The following is a 15023-nucleotide window of genomic DNA, read 5'->3' on the forward strand; positions in this document are numbered from 1 at the left end:
GTCAGTGTTATGATGAGCTGCTGTGTCCAGCCCACCACACACACACACACACAGCCTCTATGTCTTTTGTTTTTCCTCTCTTCCTCTCTCTCTTTTTCTCTCTCTCTCCTCGTTATTCCGCTACCGCCACTGTGCGACAGCAAAGACGCTCTCAGTCCATAATTATGCATGAAGGTTTGCTGCCAATTAGCGGAGGCTCCCCTGTCCCTCTTGCTGAGTTAGACATGCTAATTCTTTTGACATATGATGTATAAAATTCATTATGCATTCTGAGGACTTCTTGGCTTGCTTCATTTTTTAAACAGAATTGTGTATCGAAAGCTTATTTTTATTTTTATTGGTTCGTTATTTAAGCAAAAAAAAATTGATTGGACATTAACCATTTTAGGATAAATGGGGAGCTTAATTTCTTGTCAAATGTCACACAACAAATATTTTATCTTTGATTTTTCTTTCAATGGTTTTATTTCACGAAATTAGTCATGCATGATATTTTCACCATCAGTGAATAAAAACTTTAAATATGTCTTCTTAAAATCCAAAGCAGAGTGAAGGCCCCAATTAAAAATTTATGTATAATCTCCCGTAGATTTGAAAAGAAAGTGATGACGAGTGTTTTTGCCTCTTTGATTGTTGAAGTGCTGGGACAATAAAATTGTCACCTCTGCTCACACAAGGAAGTGCCTTAATGAGGGGGACAGTTTTATGTGGACGCGGCTTTAAGCAGGAGAAAGCTTTGACGTTAAAAGGGCCGTAGTGCCCTGAAAAACAAAACCAATAATAATTGTTCCCTTTTAAATGTTTTTTTTTATTTTTAAAGCTATGCCGTCACGCTCTGTCATGGCTTGACGCCTAACTGGAAGAATTTCTCTCAGAGATGGGGGTTGCTCATTGATGGGGGGGAAAAAAAAAAAAAAAATGACTGCATTTTATTTGACGGCGGAGCCTGTAGGATACACTTTAGCGACGGCACTGCGCTGGTTATTGGTTGTTTTAACGGGTTCCTGGGAGGGGGGCGAGTATCGCTTCCTCCCCTGTGTGTAACCCTCGACCCACAAATGTAAAGGTGATATGAAATCTTCCACTGAGCTGTCTCCCAAGTATAGGATAAGTTATAATGTTTGGTGCCTGCGTGCTTAAGGAGATTTAAGACGCAGCTGAGAGAACGACAATAAAAGTCAGCACCCCGCAGGTGATGCAAAGCTATTAAAAAGACTGAAAAGATTGGGTAGGATTAATCAGGAGGTGGCATTAACACACAAAATAGATTCTGTATAGAATGATAATACATTCAGGTCCGATTTTTGACATTTGTGAGTGCCTAATGGCTTCATTGTGTTTTTAAAGGGACTGCCTGCGCTCAACTTTTTGATGTATCACAAATTTTAGGAGTTACATGGCCGCAGATGAACTTTTTGGACTTTGAGAAGACATGTTTAAAAGGCATGGGATGTGGGGGGCACTTTAGTGATGGATGCCTCCCTCCTTATCAGAGGATTTGCCTTGCACAAACACATCTGAGCAATGAACTGTGACGAGTAGGAGTATATCTCTAAACGCTCCGAACTTCAACTTAGCAAAAAAACAAGAGAGCCGAGCTGGAGGATAACAAGGACAAATCACTGCATTAAGAGCTTATATGAATTTATTATTATTATTTTAAAAGATGCTAGCTCATCCAACCAAACTGAATTTAATAGTTCTACTTTGAAATATATCGAGATACGGATCAAATAGTCTTTTATTGGTGCGCTATATCTTCAAGTTAATTCAAATTTTTGTAAAATGACAACAAATATTCTCTCAAACTGAGCCGTACAATATCGAATAGAATCATAATCCCACTGAGTCGGACCAATCGAATTGCCCTTGAATCATTTCGCACACCACATATAAAAAATCGTATTGAATCATCTTTTGTGGAGAGATGCACACCCCACCATAATTAATTCTGAACAATATAAGGAGATCGTCCGGCCGATTATGGCCCTTCAAACATTGACCAAAATAATCGGCCAAATTGTTTGTTTTTTTTCTATAATATTTTTTAAGAAACCCTAAATATTCTGCAAAAAATGCTGATACATTTTCAATATAGGTTTTCCAAGAAAATATGTGGGGAAATGGGGATAAAAATCCCTTAGAAGAACGGTAATAATGATATAATATGGAAAAAAACCATTAAAAAATATATTGAAAGAAAAAGAATACATAAATATGCAAATATGCAAATGCAGGGGTTTACTGTAGTTTTAAGTAGTAATGTCACCTTTCACCACTAGATGATGTCTTATTTGCACTTAGAGTGGTTCTTATACTGCCCTATAATTAGTGCTGTCAAAGTTATTGATTCATCTAAATCAAATCACTTATGGATTAATCTAAATCAAAATTGCATTAATCATATAGTAACGCACAATAATCACACTTAATTTTGACCACAGATTATCCTTTAGCTTGACAGAGGATTGTTACGTTAAAGGTAGCACAGGTGGTGTTTAAGCAATAAACATAACTACATTCAGTATAGTAAAGCATTTAATAAATGTTTTCATATGATATTCAGAATATTTGTTCATGTCAAACTATTGGGGTCATTTTTTTCCCATTTTAAATTCCGCAAGTTATTAACTGATTAGAAAAAGAGGAGGATGAGCCTGTACAGTGAATAAAAAAAAATATTCAAGAGGTCCTCACAACATTAAATGTTAAATAATTAACACATAACAGGTGCTCTTCAAATATGGCAGGCAAAAAATGTTGATTAAAAATGATTTTAATTAAGTGATTAATCGTGACTAATCAAAATTCTAAGATGTGATCAATCTGATTTCAAAAATGTAATCGTTTGACAACTACCTATAATATAACGTGAGTCGGCATAATATATATATTTTTGGGGGGATTTGGAATGTGATGGACTCAGTAATATAAAAATATTGAGTGAGTTGATTTTTGTGAAAACAATTACAAAATCAGTTCATAAAGTTGGTTTCTTGTTCAACAATTATGTGCCGTCCTAGAATGGTCATTTTTATGCAAAAGAACTCTTTGCACTGAAAAAAACAACAGCCTGGGAACTGAAAAGGAAAGTAATTTTTTTGATCAATATATTTACAGTTGATACCCCATTATTCACAAGGAATAAGGGATCATGCCGTCCTGCAAATAGCAAAAATCTGTGTACAATTGACACCCCTTGAAATGCATTGGTGTGTGGGTGGGTGATTGGGGGGGATTTGCAATATATATTAAATTAGTCGATAATCATTATTGTTTTTCTGCCAAAAATTGGTGTTGTCAGTGGGCTAAAAAAAATCTGTACAGGTCTGGCCCTACTCCATTTATAAGCTGTATAACAGGAGTAGTGATTATTTGGGTGAGCTTCTTTCACCAGCAATCGTGCTTTTGTTTAAAACAAAGGATTTGTGGTGAAGCATAATGACTGTGAGTTCTGTGAGGCTTGACGGCTGCTCAGGCAGGCAGAGTCCTTTAAAAAAAAAAAATATATATATGTTTTTAATAGTACATGAAAAATTAATGATTAATGTCCAGAAGTTTGCATTTCTTAACGGCAGTTGTGTAGGAGACAGACAATGCAGAAGCTTTGATTTTATTTGTTTTATCGGGTGCATTTTTTGTTTCTGTATGGCTGAAGTGTAAACTGACCTCATATGCATGCATTTGTGCTGTATGTCTTTTGACGTGGCAGAAATAGGCTGATACGCAGTCAGCATGTGAATGAACCAAAGCGTGTTTGATTCGGTCTCCCCTGCAAGTGTGACCCGATTGCAGTGAATCTTCATGCAGATGTCAAAATAGAAGCACGTTAAGAGGCTGATTGTTTCAGACTAATGGTCACTCAGCCCCTCTGATTGGTGCGCTTGGCTGCACTTCCCCAGGAAGCAGCCGTGTCATTGGCCCCTTGCGGATTTAGCGATATGAAAATTTGCATTAGGTTGACTTGATTGTTTTCTTGTTGTCTGTTAATTCCAGTCTACAGAGCAGCCAGTGACCCATGGCCTGGAAACTCTTCAGTCTCCAGCCAACTGCCAGAGCAGGACTAGGACTCACACACTCAAAGATTATAATTAATTATTTTATTCAAATGCTTTTAATAATATTTTCCACACATATCAGTGAATTTGAAGGGCACTTTTGATCGATTGGCCCAATTCACCAATTATTGTATTGTCAAATCAATTTTCAAGAGATGTTAATTCGGCATTCATTGGAATTTGTGTTTATTTAATGCTAAGATGTCCTTAACTGGAGTCATTATTCAAGCTGCGTTCTAAAATCCATGTTAAAAAGCAAACGTGGATCTAAATTCAATATCTTGACAGAACACCATGTTTTTAGAATAACATTAAATCAGCAGAAGCCTCACAGCCAAAAGAAAGTGTTGGCCTTCTTCCACCAAGAAAGCAACTTGGCCAAGAATATGTCAGCCTTGTAAAGAGAGCCATGCTGCAGATGCTTTGAGCTTATGCTGGCTGTATTTAGTCATAAGCTTTAACACACACACAAAAAAAGCTGTACTAACTATATTATGCTTGTTAATTAATTCCTTTTTTGCTGATTAATTACATAAGGTAGCATTTTTTTTCAAATATGTGAAGGGCATGAAAAGAAAGGGCAGAAAGGGAGCGTGTTGGGAGGCAGGAAACATCTTGGACTGCATTTTTTTATTTTTTTCAAAAGCTTGTGCGTCTGGAAACAGCATGCTTGTAAACTGTAGCATCCCGCATCACATGACATTTTGGTGGCTTGCTGTTTCTTCTTTGTATTAGAATCTGTTGTGCATTCATTTTGTCCTTCTACTGCCTCCTTGTTTTTGGATGAAAGAACAGATATGACAGGAATTCATAGAATGTAGAGGCCCATGAGTATGAAGAGCGTCATAAGGAGTGTTTTTCTACATTGCTTGGCCTATCTGTGCTGCAGGAAATTTAGTGTGCTCAGTAATCAATTTGTACCTTTCGTAATCCCTTCATACTCTGTTGAGCAAAAAAAAGAAAGTGAATGGAATCGACAAATATGTGCAATATGAATTCACATGTATAACGGAGCATATGGTGTTCCACAGGATTCATTTCTGGGGCCTCTACTGTTTTCATTGTATCTGATGCCCCTAAGTTCCATCTTAAGAAAACAGTGGTGGTTTGTTTTAAAGTGCTTAATAAATATAGCGTTGAGTTGAGTGCTGGGAGTCAGTATCCTAACTGCATGATTGGTAATGCCAAATTGAGCATTTCTTGTCCAGCACAACTGGCTCTCTAGCAACACCTCCTTAAGATTCATGGAGATGGGGAATACAAGAACACAACACTTTCTAAATTCAATGTGAAGAGAGCCAGATTCGATGAAAAGGCTACTCCCAGTTCATTTTGTTCACCAATAAACTAGGGATAGACCGATTATTGACTGGGCCAATTATCAGCATTGATATTCTGCATTTTGGCAAATATCAGTATCGGCCTTTAAAAAAAAAAAATGAAGCACGTAAATACATCAATTTAAAACTGTGTTCACTTCAGGGAACTATTTATTGAAAATTTCAATAAAATTTATAAGAGATTCTGCTCAACCTCGGCACTCTGCACCTTTTGTTTTTGTTCGACACTAAAACTAAGAAGTGAATATTGAACATTTCAGATATTTTGAAATTCTGGAAAACTGTATTTACTGTAGAAAACAATAGGTGGGTATTTATTTTTTTAAGTTTTCAATTAACTTTTAAAGATGTGCTGATCACCCTTATTGGTCGTTTTTGGAGAACTTTGCACCAAGTTATTCAGGCGCAATGGGTGGGAAACCAATCTCTGAATTTATAATTTGCTGGACTTTCTTTATACTTTCCCTCTAAATTCCTTTGGAAATCCATTGAAATGTTGCTTTCTAAAAATGCACCATTCTTTTTTTGAATTGCAGTTATCTTCCATGGTTTGAGATCTACTACAAGCTGTTGAACACTCTTGCAGACTACCTAACAAGACAACAGGTAATCATCTCGTTTGCACATTTAGCGACTTACTGTTATCCGGTGATGTACGTGCGTGATTGACAAGTGCAAACAAGGAAAACAAAGAGGAGGTAATGGAAACATAGCCCCCTTGAATGGGGGGGGAATCAAAGCGTAATATTTCTTCTCCATGTTTTGGTGTGTTGTTTGCCATCTTGGGCACAGCTGTGCTGTTGTGTTGACATTTCACCGACCAAACAATGATCTAAAAATTGAAGTTATTCCTGGTGATTTACTGCAAAACAAATCTTGAGCACACACAAATGCTTACCACTCGCAAAAGTCTTTTCCCCTGACTATTTGCTGCGATATAGCAGCAAAGGGAGGGGAAATGTAAAATATGCAACAAACTGGGGAGATGCGCAACATGTAGCGCAGAGAGGGCTGAGGTGAAAGGAAGAGGGAGGGAGAGACATATCACGCTGTGGGACCGCTTTCACTTGTCATGTAGTTGGTGCTTCTTCCACAAACCCTCGGAGAGAGTCTTATTAAGAGAGAACAATCAGGAACGCACGTGCCTTACATAAGCATTTAAAATTAATTAATTCTGATTGAAAGTGACTCACCCGCATAATCTAATAAATAGGGAGCGAGGCACGCCAAGGAGGGCAGTTTTGTGTGCGAGTAAAAGAGAAGTTGCTGGAAATCCTGGATGCCTTATCTGTTAGTGTGCATGATTTGGTTTCTATTTACTCCGCTGTCCGTTCCAGGCGAGAGAGAGATGTTGACAGACAAGGGAAGACAGAAGAGCGATGAGGGTTTAAGGCCAGGGCTAAATGAACTGTTTCCTCAGGCCGTGTTGCTGACCATGCGTGTGAGCATTGAGCTTCTCATGACAGGAGGCTGTTCAATTGCACACACCCGAACACCCCCTTCCCTTCCCTGGCCTCCCCTCCCCCACCTCTGCACTCACTGTACATTGCCGCCACGTCCTCGTTCGCTTGTGCAGTCACGTACAGTACATACATTTATTTCCACATAACCCCAAAGTAGTGGCTCCCAGCCAAAACCGAAGCAAAGTTCGCTGAGAAAGAAAAACATATCAAACAAAGAACAATCCCAGTGTTCACAGTAGTGAGTCGAACTGCAAGTGGCAAAGTGTTGTCCCCTTCTGATCTCCAGCAAGAAGCCCAGCAGCGTAAATAGCAGTCTTGTCATGGAGCTCATAAATGCTGCTAGAATAATTTCTGAGCCTGTTCTGTGGTCAAGTCAGCTCTCTGAAGGTTTCTTAAAGCCCTTGTTTTTGGAGTAGGAGGGGTTCGCTTGCTTAATTACTGACAGCCTTCCTTTGCCTGTAAATCAACATTGCTGGATAATGGCCGTCTGCAGCCTGCACAGTAAATTCTGTATTAAGAGTGGGACCAAATAGACTCCATTTTAGAGTAATATTTACACTTGGAAGAGAGTAACTAAAGAATTGAAACAAATAAATAAAAGTTGCTCAAGGGTTGAGGAACGAACCCACGACCTCCAGCTTGGGAGACTATCTACTCGCTGAGCCATGCAGCTCCTGCTGTGTGTTAGTATATTGCTCGTTTCAACTGAAATCTTCGTAACTCCAAGAGACCAAAAACAAGGTTTTTGTTTTCCTTTTGGATATAAGCAAAAACAGTAGGAGGGGCATAGCTCAGGTGGTCGTGTGGCAGTCTCCCACGCTGATGGTCATGAGTTTGTTCCACAACCCAAGTTACTTTTATTTTTATTTTTATTTATTTTCCATTCTTTATTTTACTCTCCAAGTGTAAATATTACTCCAAAACGGAGTCTATTTGGTCCCACTCTAGAGTCAAATTTACTAAATAGAGTCAAATTTATTCTACTGAATTCACTGTGTGAAAGTCAGCCTTTTTTAACCTCCCCGTCTTTTATTAAGCATACAGTGTTAGGACAGAAAAGCCTTCGATATGCAAATCATGTTTCATGTGAAAATCAAGCAAAAATTTGGCAATATTAGCAATAAACAACAATCTTGTTTCAGTTTTATTGGAGAATAAACGACAAGCCTTTTTGCTATCCACAATTAAATTATCAATCAATTAATTGTCAAAAATATCAATATTTCAATTCAAAGAAATGCATCAGCCCAGAATAACTCAAATAATTAAAATATTTTTGACATTCAGAATTATTATTTTTTGCCCAGTGTAATAAAGGATACTAAAAAAATTAAGGGACTGTATTATACACAAATACAGAGGAAAAACTGCTTTTTAAGGGTGATTTTGAGGGGGCGTATTATGTAAATAATATCCCTGTATCTTTGCTCTCTATGCAGAATAATGACTTGAATGACATGCTGAACTCGCTTTACGAGCTTCCTGTGCCAAAGCCCTTCACGCCGGTCAACCTGAGTGTGGTAAGAAGTAGATCTAATATGCACATTTTTACACTCCCAAGGCATCGAGGCACGGGCTGCATTCACACGAGGGAATTTAAGGTGTACTGATAAAGTATGATATACAGTTTCAAAACTTTTTTTTTTTTTATTACCATCCCACATTGTGCACCAGGCAAGTTTGCTGTTAGTTAAATGTCTCACTGTTGTCTTTTTACCATTTTTGTGGCATCGGCTCTAATGTACACTGCACAGTTTGAGTGTCACAGGTTGGGAATGTGCACTAAAAATATATGGAGTAAAGGAGCTGGCAGGTAACTGTAGTCATCTGTTGCATCAACAAGGAGATGATAACAGTTGGCTGAAGTCTTATCAAGAAGAGCAGCAAAGACAAGTCAGGGACAGCGTGCATGATAGGAAAAAAGTAGACGACGATGGGAACTGAATGGAAACTGACACAAAAAAAAGAATAAGGGGGAAAGATGGCATGAAGACAAACTGGATGAAAATAGGGCAGAAATGGAGAGATTGGCATACTATGGTGAAGGAGGAGAGGGACAGTCGAGCAGCGGAAAGACACAGAAGGTCCCGGACTGACACTTTGTTTGGAAACAACAAGTACCTCTAACAGGTTTAGGTGAGATAAGCCAGAGCTGTTTAAAAAATGGACGGGTCCTTTCACAACTCGTCATGTCTCCTGCTTATCAAAAAGTGGAATGGCTTAACGAGCCCAAGCCCTTCAAAGTCAAAGAGTGTTTATGTCCACTCTTGACACAAACTCCCCTGCTGTGTTCCACCTCATACATAAAACACACCTTTTTTTTTTAAACAGGTGGCTTTAACCTGCCATCTGATGGTCTTTAGCAAGTATTTTGTGCACTGTTATCCCCGTGTTTGGTTTGCTTATCCCCCACTCCGTAATAGCATCAAACACTTTCATTGTTTTTATGCTTTATTCTTAGGGACAGCTCCTCCTTTTTCAACCAATTAAGCGAGCAACTCCAGGTCCCGTACGCATCTAATTATACAGCTATGTTTACAACATAATGACACTATTGTGACACAATATCTATTATGTAGGTTAACACGTTCAGTTAAGATTCTTTATGATTTAATCTTCCTTTATGTAAAAAATAAAATTTAAATAAATCTCGTGAATCTCAGGGTGTCATTGAGAAAGATGCCGCAGGAACAGAGGTGTGATAGCTTCCTCTTTTTTTCTGGAGAAGCCACTTGTTTGATAATTAATTGATGAAGTGAGTTATTCCCTAAAAGTGTTTTTTTTTTTTTTCCTTTTTTTTATAAATCATGCCAGCCAAGAATAGGAACCCTTGTCCCCTTTCATGTGTGAACCCTGTTTTGCTCTTTTTTTCTCCCTCTCTCATTGTGCAAGAATGAGCAGTTGTATATTGCCACTGGGCAAGTACTGAGAGAGCAGCGAAGCAAGGAACCGGTGAGTGAATGGCAGAAAGGGAGGAGGAGGAGGAGGAGGAGGAGGAGGAGGAGGAGGAGGAGGAGGAGGAGGAAAGGAGGCTGCTGTGAAATGTGAAACCGCGGCTGTACTAACCACATGGGAGCCACAGCTTTCCAATCTGGCCAAATAAACTGCACTATCTTTTTAAACATAACAAAAACAAACTATCCTGGGCTTTGGTGTGTGCTGCTTCTTCTCTGGAAAACAATCAAACTTTGTAAATGATTAATGCCTTTCCACGTTGCCATACTCTCACCATGAATATCAAGAGTTTTTTTTTTTTTTATACATTTTATGTATAAAGCAAAGGCAATTGTGCTCAAAAAATCTCCTTGATGCCTTTCCAGTTAACCCACTTTCAGTGTTTTTGTATAAACATAACTTAGAAAGAAGAAGAAGAAAGCAGACAAGCGAGCAAGCAGCCGTTGAAAGCCTGGATTGAATTACGGAGCCTGGTTTGTTGTTTCCATAATGCCATGGATTTGTAGACCAATGGGAAAACATAATCTAGCACACAGAACTCACGGACAGAAAGCAGGGATGCATAATAAAACGTTTATTCTCTCGTTTGTGGTAATGTTAGTGTCGTTGTATTTTTGTTCTGTTGGAGGTTATTGCTTGGTTTGAATAAATTGATATAATTCATTATCACAAGTAAATAAGCCTCTTAAAATAATTGCGTCTCATTTTTTGGCAAATATATATTTTTTGCCTAAATCATCATCTCGAGATGCAAATGGTTAAATGTGTGTTTCCTGAAAAATCTGAAAAAATGACCGCCGATTATTTTAAGAAGGTGTCGACTTGTCAAATAGAGGAGAGATGATGAGAGATCATTTTGTTGTGGTATGAATTAAAAAATAGGCTGTCAAATACCTCAACTTTCTTATATCTGAAGTTTCATCATAGACACATAGTCACATTTTTGACAATAACCACAGCCTGCAGTGACCACTTTGACCACGATAACACTGTTTATCTTGGAATAAATGCATCATCTTTGCATTTTGTTAACAATTTTGGTATAAACATTCACTGGTATTTGTCTGGTATTTTTTTTCTCTGGAAGCGTTTGGAAAATAGGTATGAACAAAATCTCTTTTAGTCATTAAATATCATACAGTAGATATACGTTCCAGTTTTTAATAATATCATTTGTTGCAGAAGAGAAATTAAATAATCTGAATGAGCTTTCGATTTCTGCAACATTTCAGCATTTGTGTTGCATGTTTACCTAATGAAACAGAAATGACCCTCCCTCTAGGGAAATACAGCCATTTGAACAATAACATACCGGTAATTGTTTTCTTAGTTTCCGTTCATAATGTAGAAACACTGGGGAGAGGAATATTTTACCATGTTTATCCTAGCAATTTTTTTTGAGTAATTACGCAGATTAGCACTGTTACTGTCTCAATTGACTATTTATTACCACATTGGTATCCTTTCTACTGAAGGTAGTGAAAAATAGAACATTTATATACAGTACATGTAAGTATGTAAATCCAGTCCCCAGATAAAAAGTATTCCAGCATCGTCTTAAAAAGGAAGCCAACCTAAAATTTTCCTTTACAATAATAGGCTCTATGCCAGGGTTGTCATTTTAATTCAGGGGCCACTTTCATTCAAATTTGATCTGAAGTGGGTTGGACCAGTACCTCCATGGCTTCATAAGCACAGGTAAAAAGTATTTCCATTTTTTTTTTTTTTGTATAAATAAGTACATTGAGAAAATGTTGAAATGTATTACTATTTTAAAGTAGATTAATCTAAAATATATATATATTTTTAAGCGCAATTAAAAAAAAAAAAAATCCTGTGTAACAGTACAGTTTCGAAATGTCAAGTAAGTGGTCGTCACTGCGCCCTCCAGTTGACAAAATTACAGTTAACTTTAGTGAAAAACTGCACGTTTTTGTAATGTCCTCACGGGCCAGATTAGACCCCCCGATGGGCCGGTTGTGGCCCAAGGGCCGTATGTTTGACACAGCTGCACTTGTCTCTACACATCGTTCTGATTTATATTGCGTCTGTGGAATGTGAATTAAGCAGCAAAATCCCCGTTTTTTTCCATCTCGGCCATTTTGCAACTTGCTGTCAATTGAAAATGACATCACAGTTACTCGGGGCTCAGATAATGATGACCATACATGGCCCTGCTTGCCAATATCACATGACCAATCCCAGAAAACAGGTGAGCCGTGGTTGGTTGTTACCTTAGCCTTGAGCAACTGTGGAAAATGGCCGCTCTTTGAGATGGATTAAAACAAGTGGAAATTGCTGCTTAATTCATATTCCACAAATGCAATAGTGATCAGAATGTGGTGTTTAGACTTGTAGGATCCTACAGAACATACAGTATTATTGTAAATAACATTTTTGTGTTGACTTTGCCTTTAAAGTGATACTTGACTTATTGAGCTATTTTCAGCAGTAAAAAGTTAATCTAGTAAGAAGGTGACATCACATGACATTGAAGAAGTAGGTAACGACCAATCTTGGCTCACCTGTTTTCTGAGTTTGGTCAGCAAAATGAACCATGATGGTCGTTACCTACTTCCTCAGCACAGTTGATGTCGTCTTCAGTCGACAGCAAGTGGATTTTTTTTTTTTAAAGGTATTAATTGTTCATGAAAAAATAATGAAGTTATCAATTCATTCTAGACAAAATATTAACTTTTTACTGCTGAAAATGGCTAAATTAGTCAAGTATCGCTTTAAATCCCTTCCAATATGGTGGTGGGTTTTACTAGAATCCATAAAAATCACAACTAACTTTATAGTGATTCCCTCCTCATTCTTTTGGGTTTTGTGAGTGTCGCTCTGCATTTCCATCAATTCTTCTTTGCCTTCAGTCAGAGAAATTCCTTTGTTCTCTTTAGGTGATTTGGCTCTTCATTGACTTTCTTATGCGCTATTTTAATGCTATCTGAGATGTATTATATGAAAATGTATAAAAATGTGAAACGTATAAAATGTGAACTTTGATTTTTATATTTTTTTCACGAGAGTATATTCATGTATGCAGCAGTTAAATTAACATTCTGTAGACAAATATTAAACATTTTAAAATAAAGTACAATAGGGAAATTCCCATGGGCCACTCTGTCCTGGGTTTAGGGGACAAGCCGGCAACAGATGGTTGAGTGAGGTAGAGTGCGCGCTTCAGTTGGTGCTTTGCCTACCCGTCTCCAGACAGAACCCCTCTCCGGCCTCTTTGATCGGAACACTGAAAGTGCCCTGCTCTCCCAAAGTGAGACAGGCAGCTCTGTGATCCTCTAAACAACCTGTGTTTGTGTGCGTGCGCGCACTGGCACACACAAGTGTTGCTGCTCCACAAGCCTTTCTAATGCTTAAATAAAGACTCAGTTTTCCACCAGAGACATCACCCCAGTCTGTGTCTGTGGGGAGATGAGTTTCTATTGAGCTTTCTCTGTTCTGCAAGCCCGATAAAAGCAGCACCACAGTTCAGACACCAGCTCAGCAATTCATATAGACAGAGCTGAAGATGAGCCATAAATCATAGAACAAAGTCAACCCCCCTTCCCTCATTTTCTTCTATGTAAGTGGTGTGCTTCACTTGTGACCTTCTCTCTTCTTTCTCCTGCATGTTTGTGTTTTCCGCAGCACTCCTACTTCATCGCCCCGGATATCAATGGACTGCCAACTATCCCAGAGAGTGTAAGTATTTGTGGAAAACCAGACAGAGAGAGATAAAGTGAGCCCTCTCTTCTGGAAACATCTCTGCCTCTAATCGTATTTAACCAGATACACTTGTCATCTTTTGAAATGATTGCATCATCCTCTTGTTTCAGTTTTGTCTCCTGGTGCTGATACATTTTCATGTTGAAGTTCAGTGACTTCCACGGGTATTAGATACTTCAGATTTAGCTCGCCTTTCTCCCTGTAGATTTTTTTTGTATTTAAAGTAGAGTTCAGTCAGGCATCTGTGCATACAAATGTTAACTTCTTTCGTTCTGTATTATCACCGTTAGCTCTTACAACAAAGTAATAGGTGCAAGGTTGTAGCCCAGGTACAGTATGTCTCTGCTACGAGAGCACACACTCTAACCGTCTGACACTTTTCTGTAACATGTTGTACAAGGACAGTTTGTTATGTATCTCCCTTTCTGCCTATTTCTAGAGAAACCTGACAGAATACTTTGTGGCTGTGGATGTCAACAACATGCTGCAACTCTACGGCAGTATGCTTCACGAGCGGCGCATCATCATTACCTCAAGCAAGCTGAGCACTGTGAGTCCATTGGCTGAGATCAGCCACAGGAAAGACGCTTTTAAAAAGAGTATGCCACATAGTTTGGGCAAGGCTTCTCTTAAACTCAAATGATGCAGCCTTGTCTTAATTTCGTATGAGACGGAATTCATCCCCAGGGAGTACAGTTGTACAAAAAAAGGATTTAGGTTGGGCTCAGGTTCGAATCTTGTTTGCCAGCTTTCTCCCTGAGCCCCAAAACATTTTTACAGTACAATGTTCAGTGCCTGTAGGTGTGAATGGGACTGGGAGTGGTTTGTCTTTCTCTCTGCATTTGTGCTGTACGTAACTGGTGATGATGTCACGGTGTACGCCGCATTCACCCTATGCCAGTTGATATGTTCCAGTTTTTCCAAGCAGAATTAACTTTATGGAAATGGTGTAATTGGAGCAGTGGATGGTGAGACATTAGTTTGATGAAGTTGTTCAGCAGTGCAATGAGCAGTTAGGGCTGCATGGTCTTGCTCAAAGGCACCTCAGCATTGCTTTGGACTAGCCTTTCTTCAGCAACCAGTCTTAAGTTTCAGCGTTTTCCGCATTATAATTCCTTTGAATATTAAATCCATGATTCTCCGGTCCAAACTCAGATCCATATTGACTGAGCTACGGAAGTACTACAACAGAAAAGAACATACATTGAACAAGATTAACAGTCGAGCATACGAATATAAAATGAGAGACAACCTGACTTGAACTCCTGATGTCACTCACTGGCCGACGCCCTTTAAAGGCAAACACCAACACACGAATACTATAATATGTAAAGTAAAAATAAATAAATAAATAATTTATTGATTTCTATTGTCTTTTATTTTGCTTTATATTAGGCTAGGCGTGTAACAAAAAAACGATTTGAATTGGACAATTGGTTTAGATTCTTAACTGAACAAAATCAAATCATTACATTTTAAAATGT

At 38.3% G+C, this 15023-nt stretch overlaps 1 protein-coding gene across 2 annotated transcripts in view; it reads left to right on the top strand.

Moving 5' to 3' along the window:
- Positions 1–15023, top strand: part of dennd1b (DENN/MADD domain containing 1B) — a 138262-nt gene that overhangs the window by 57388 nt on the left and 65851 nt on the right. Inside the window, exons 6-10 of one of the 2 annotated variants that reach the window (XM_086089998.1) lie at positions 5935–6004; positions 8301–8381; positions 9754–9813; positions 13462–13515; positions 13979–14089. In XM_086089998.1, the coding sequence (XP_085946124.1) occupies positions 5935–6004; positions 8301–8381; positions 9754–9813; positions 13462–13515; positions 13979–14089 (376 nt within the window). The remainder of the gene's footprint in view (positions 1–5934; positions 6005–8300; positions 8382–9753; positions 9814–13461; positions 13516–13978; positions 14090–15023) is intronic. The other variant, XM_086089999.1, reaches the window with a different exon arrangement.

The sequence above is a fragment of the Leptonotus elevatus genome, chromosome 11, assembly GCF_054856555.1.
Source record: "Leptonotus elevatus isolate MCC_2025b chromosome 11, RoL_Lele_1.0, whole genome shotgun sequence".
NCBI lineage: Eukaryota > Metazoa > Chordata > Actinopteri > Syngnathiformes > Syngnathidae > Leptonotus > Leptonotus elevatus.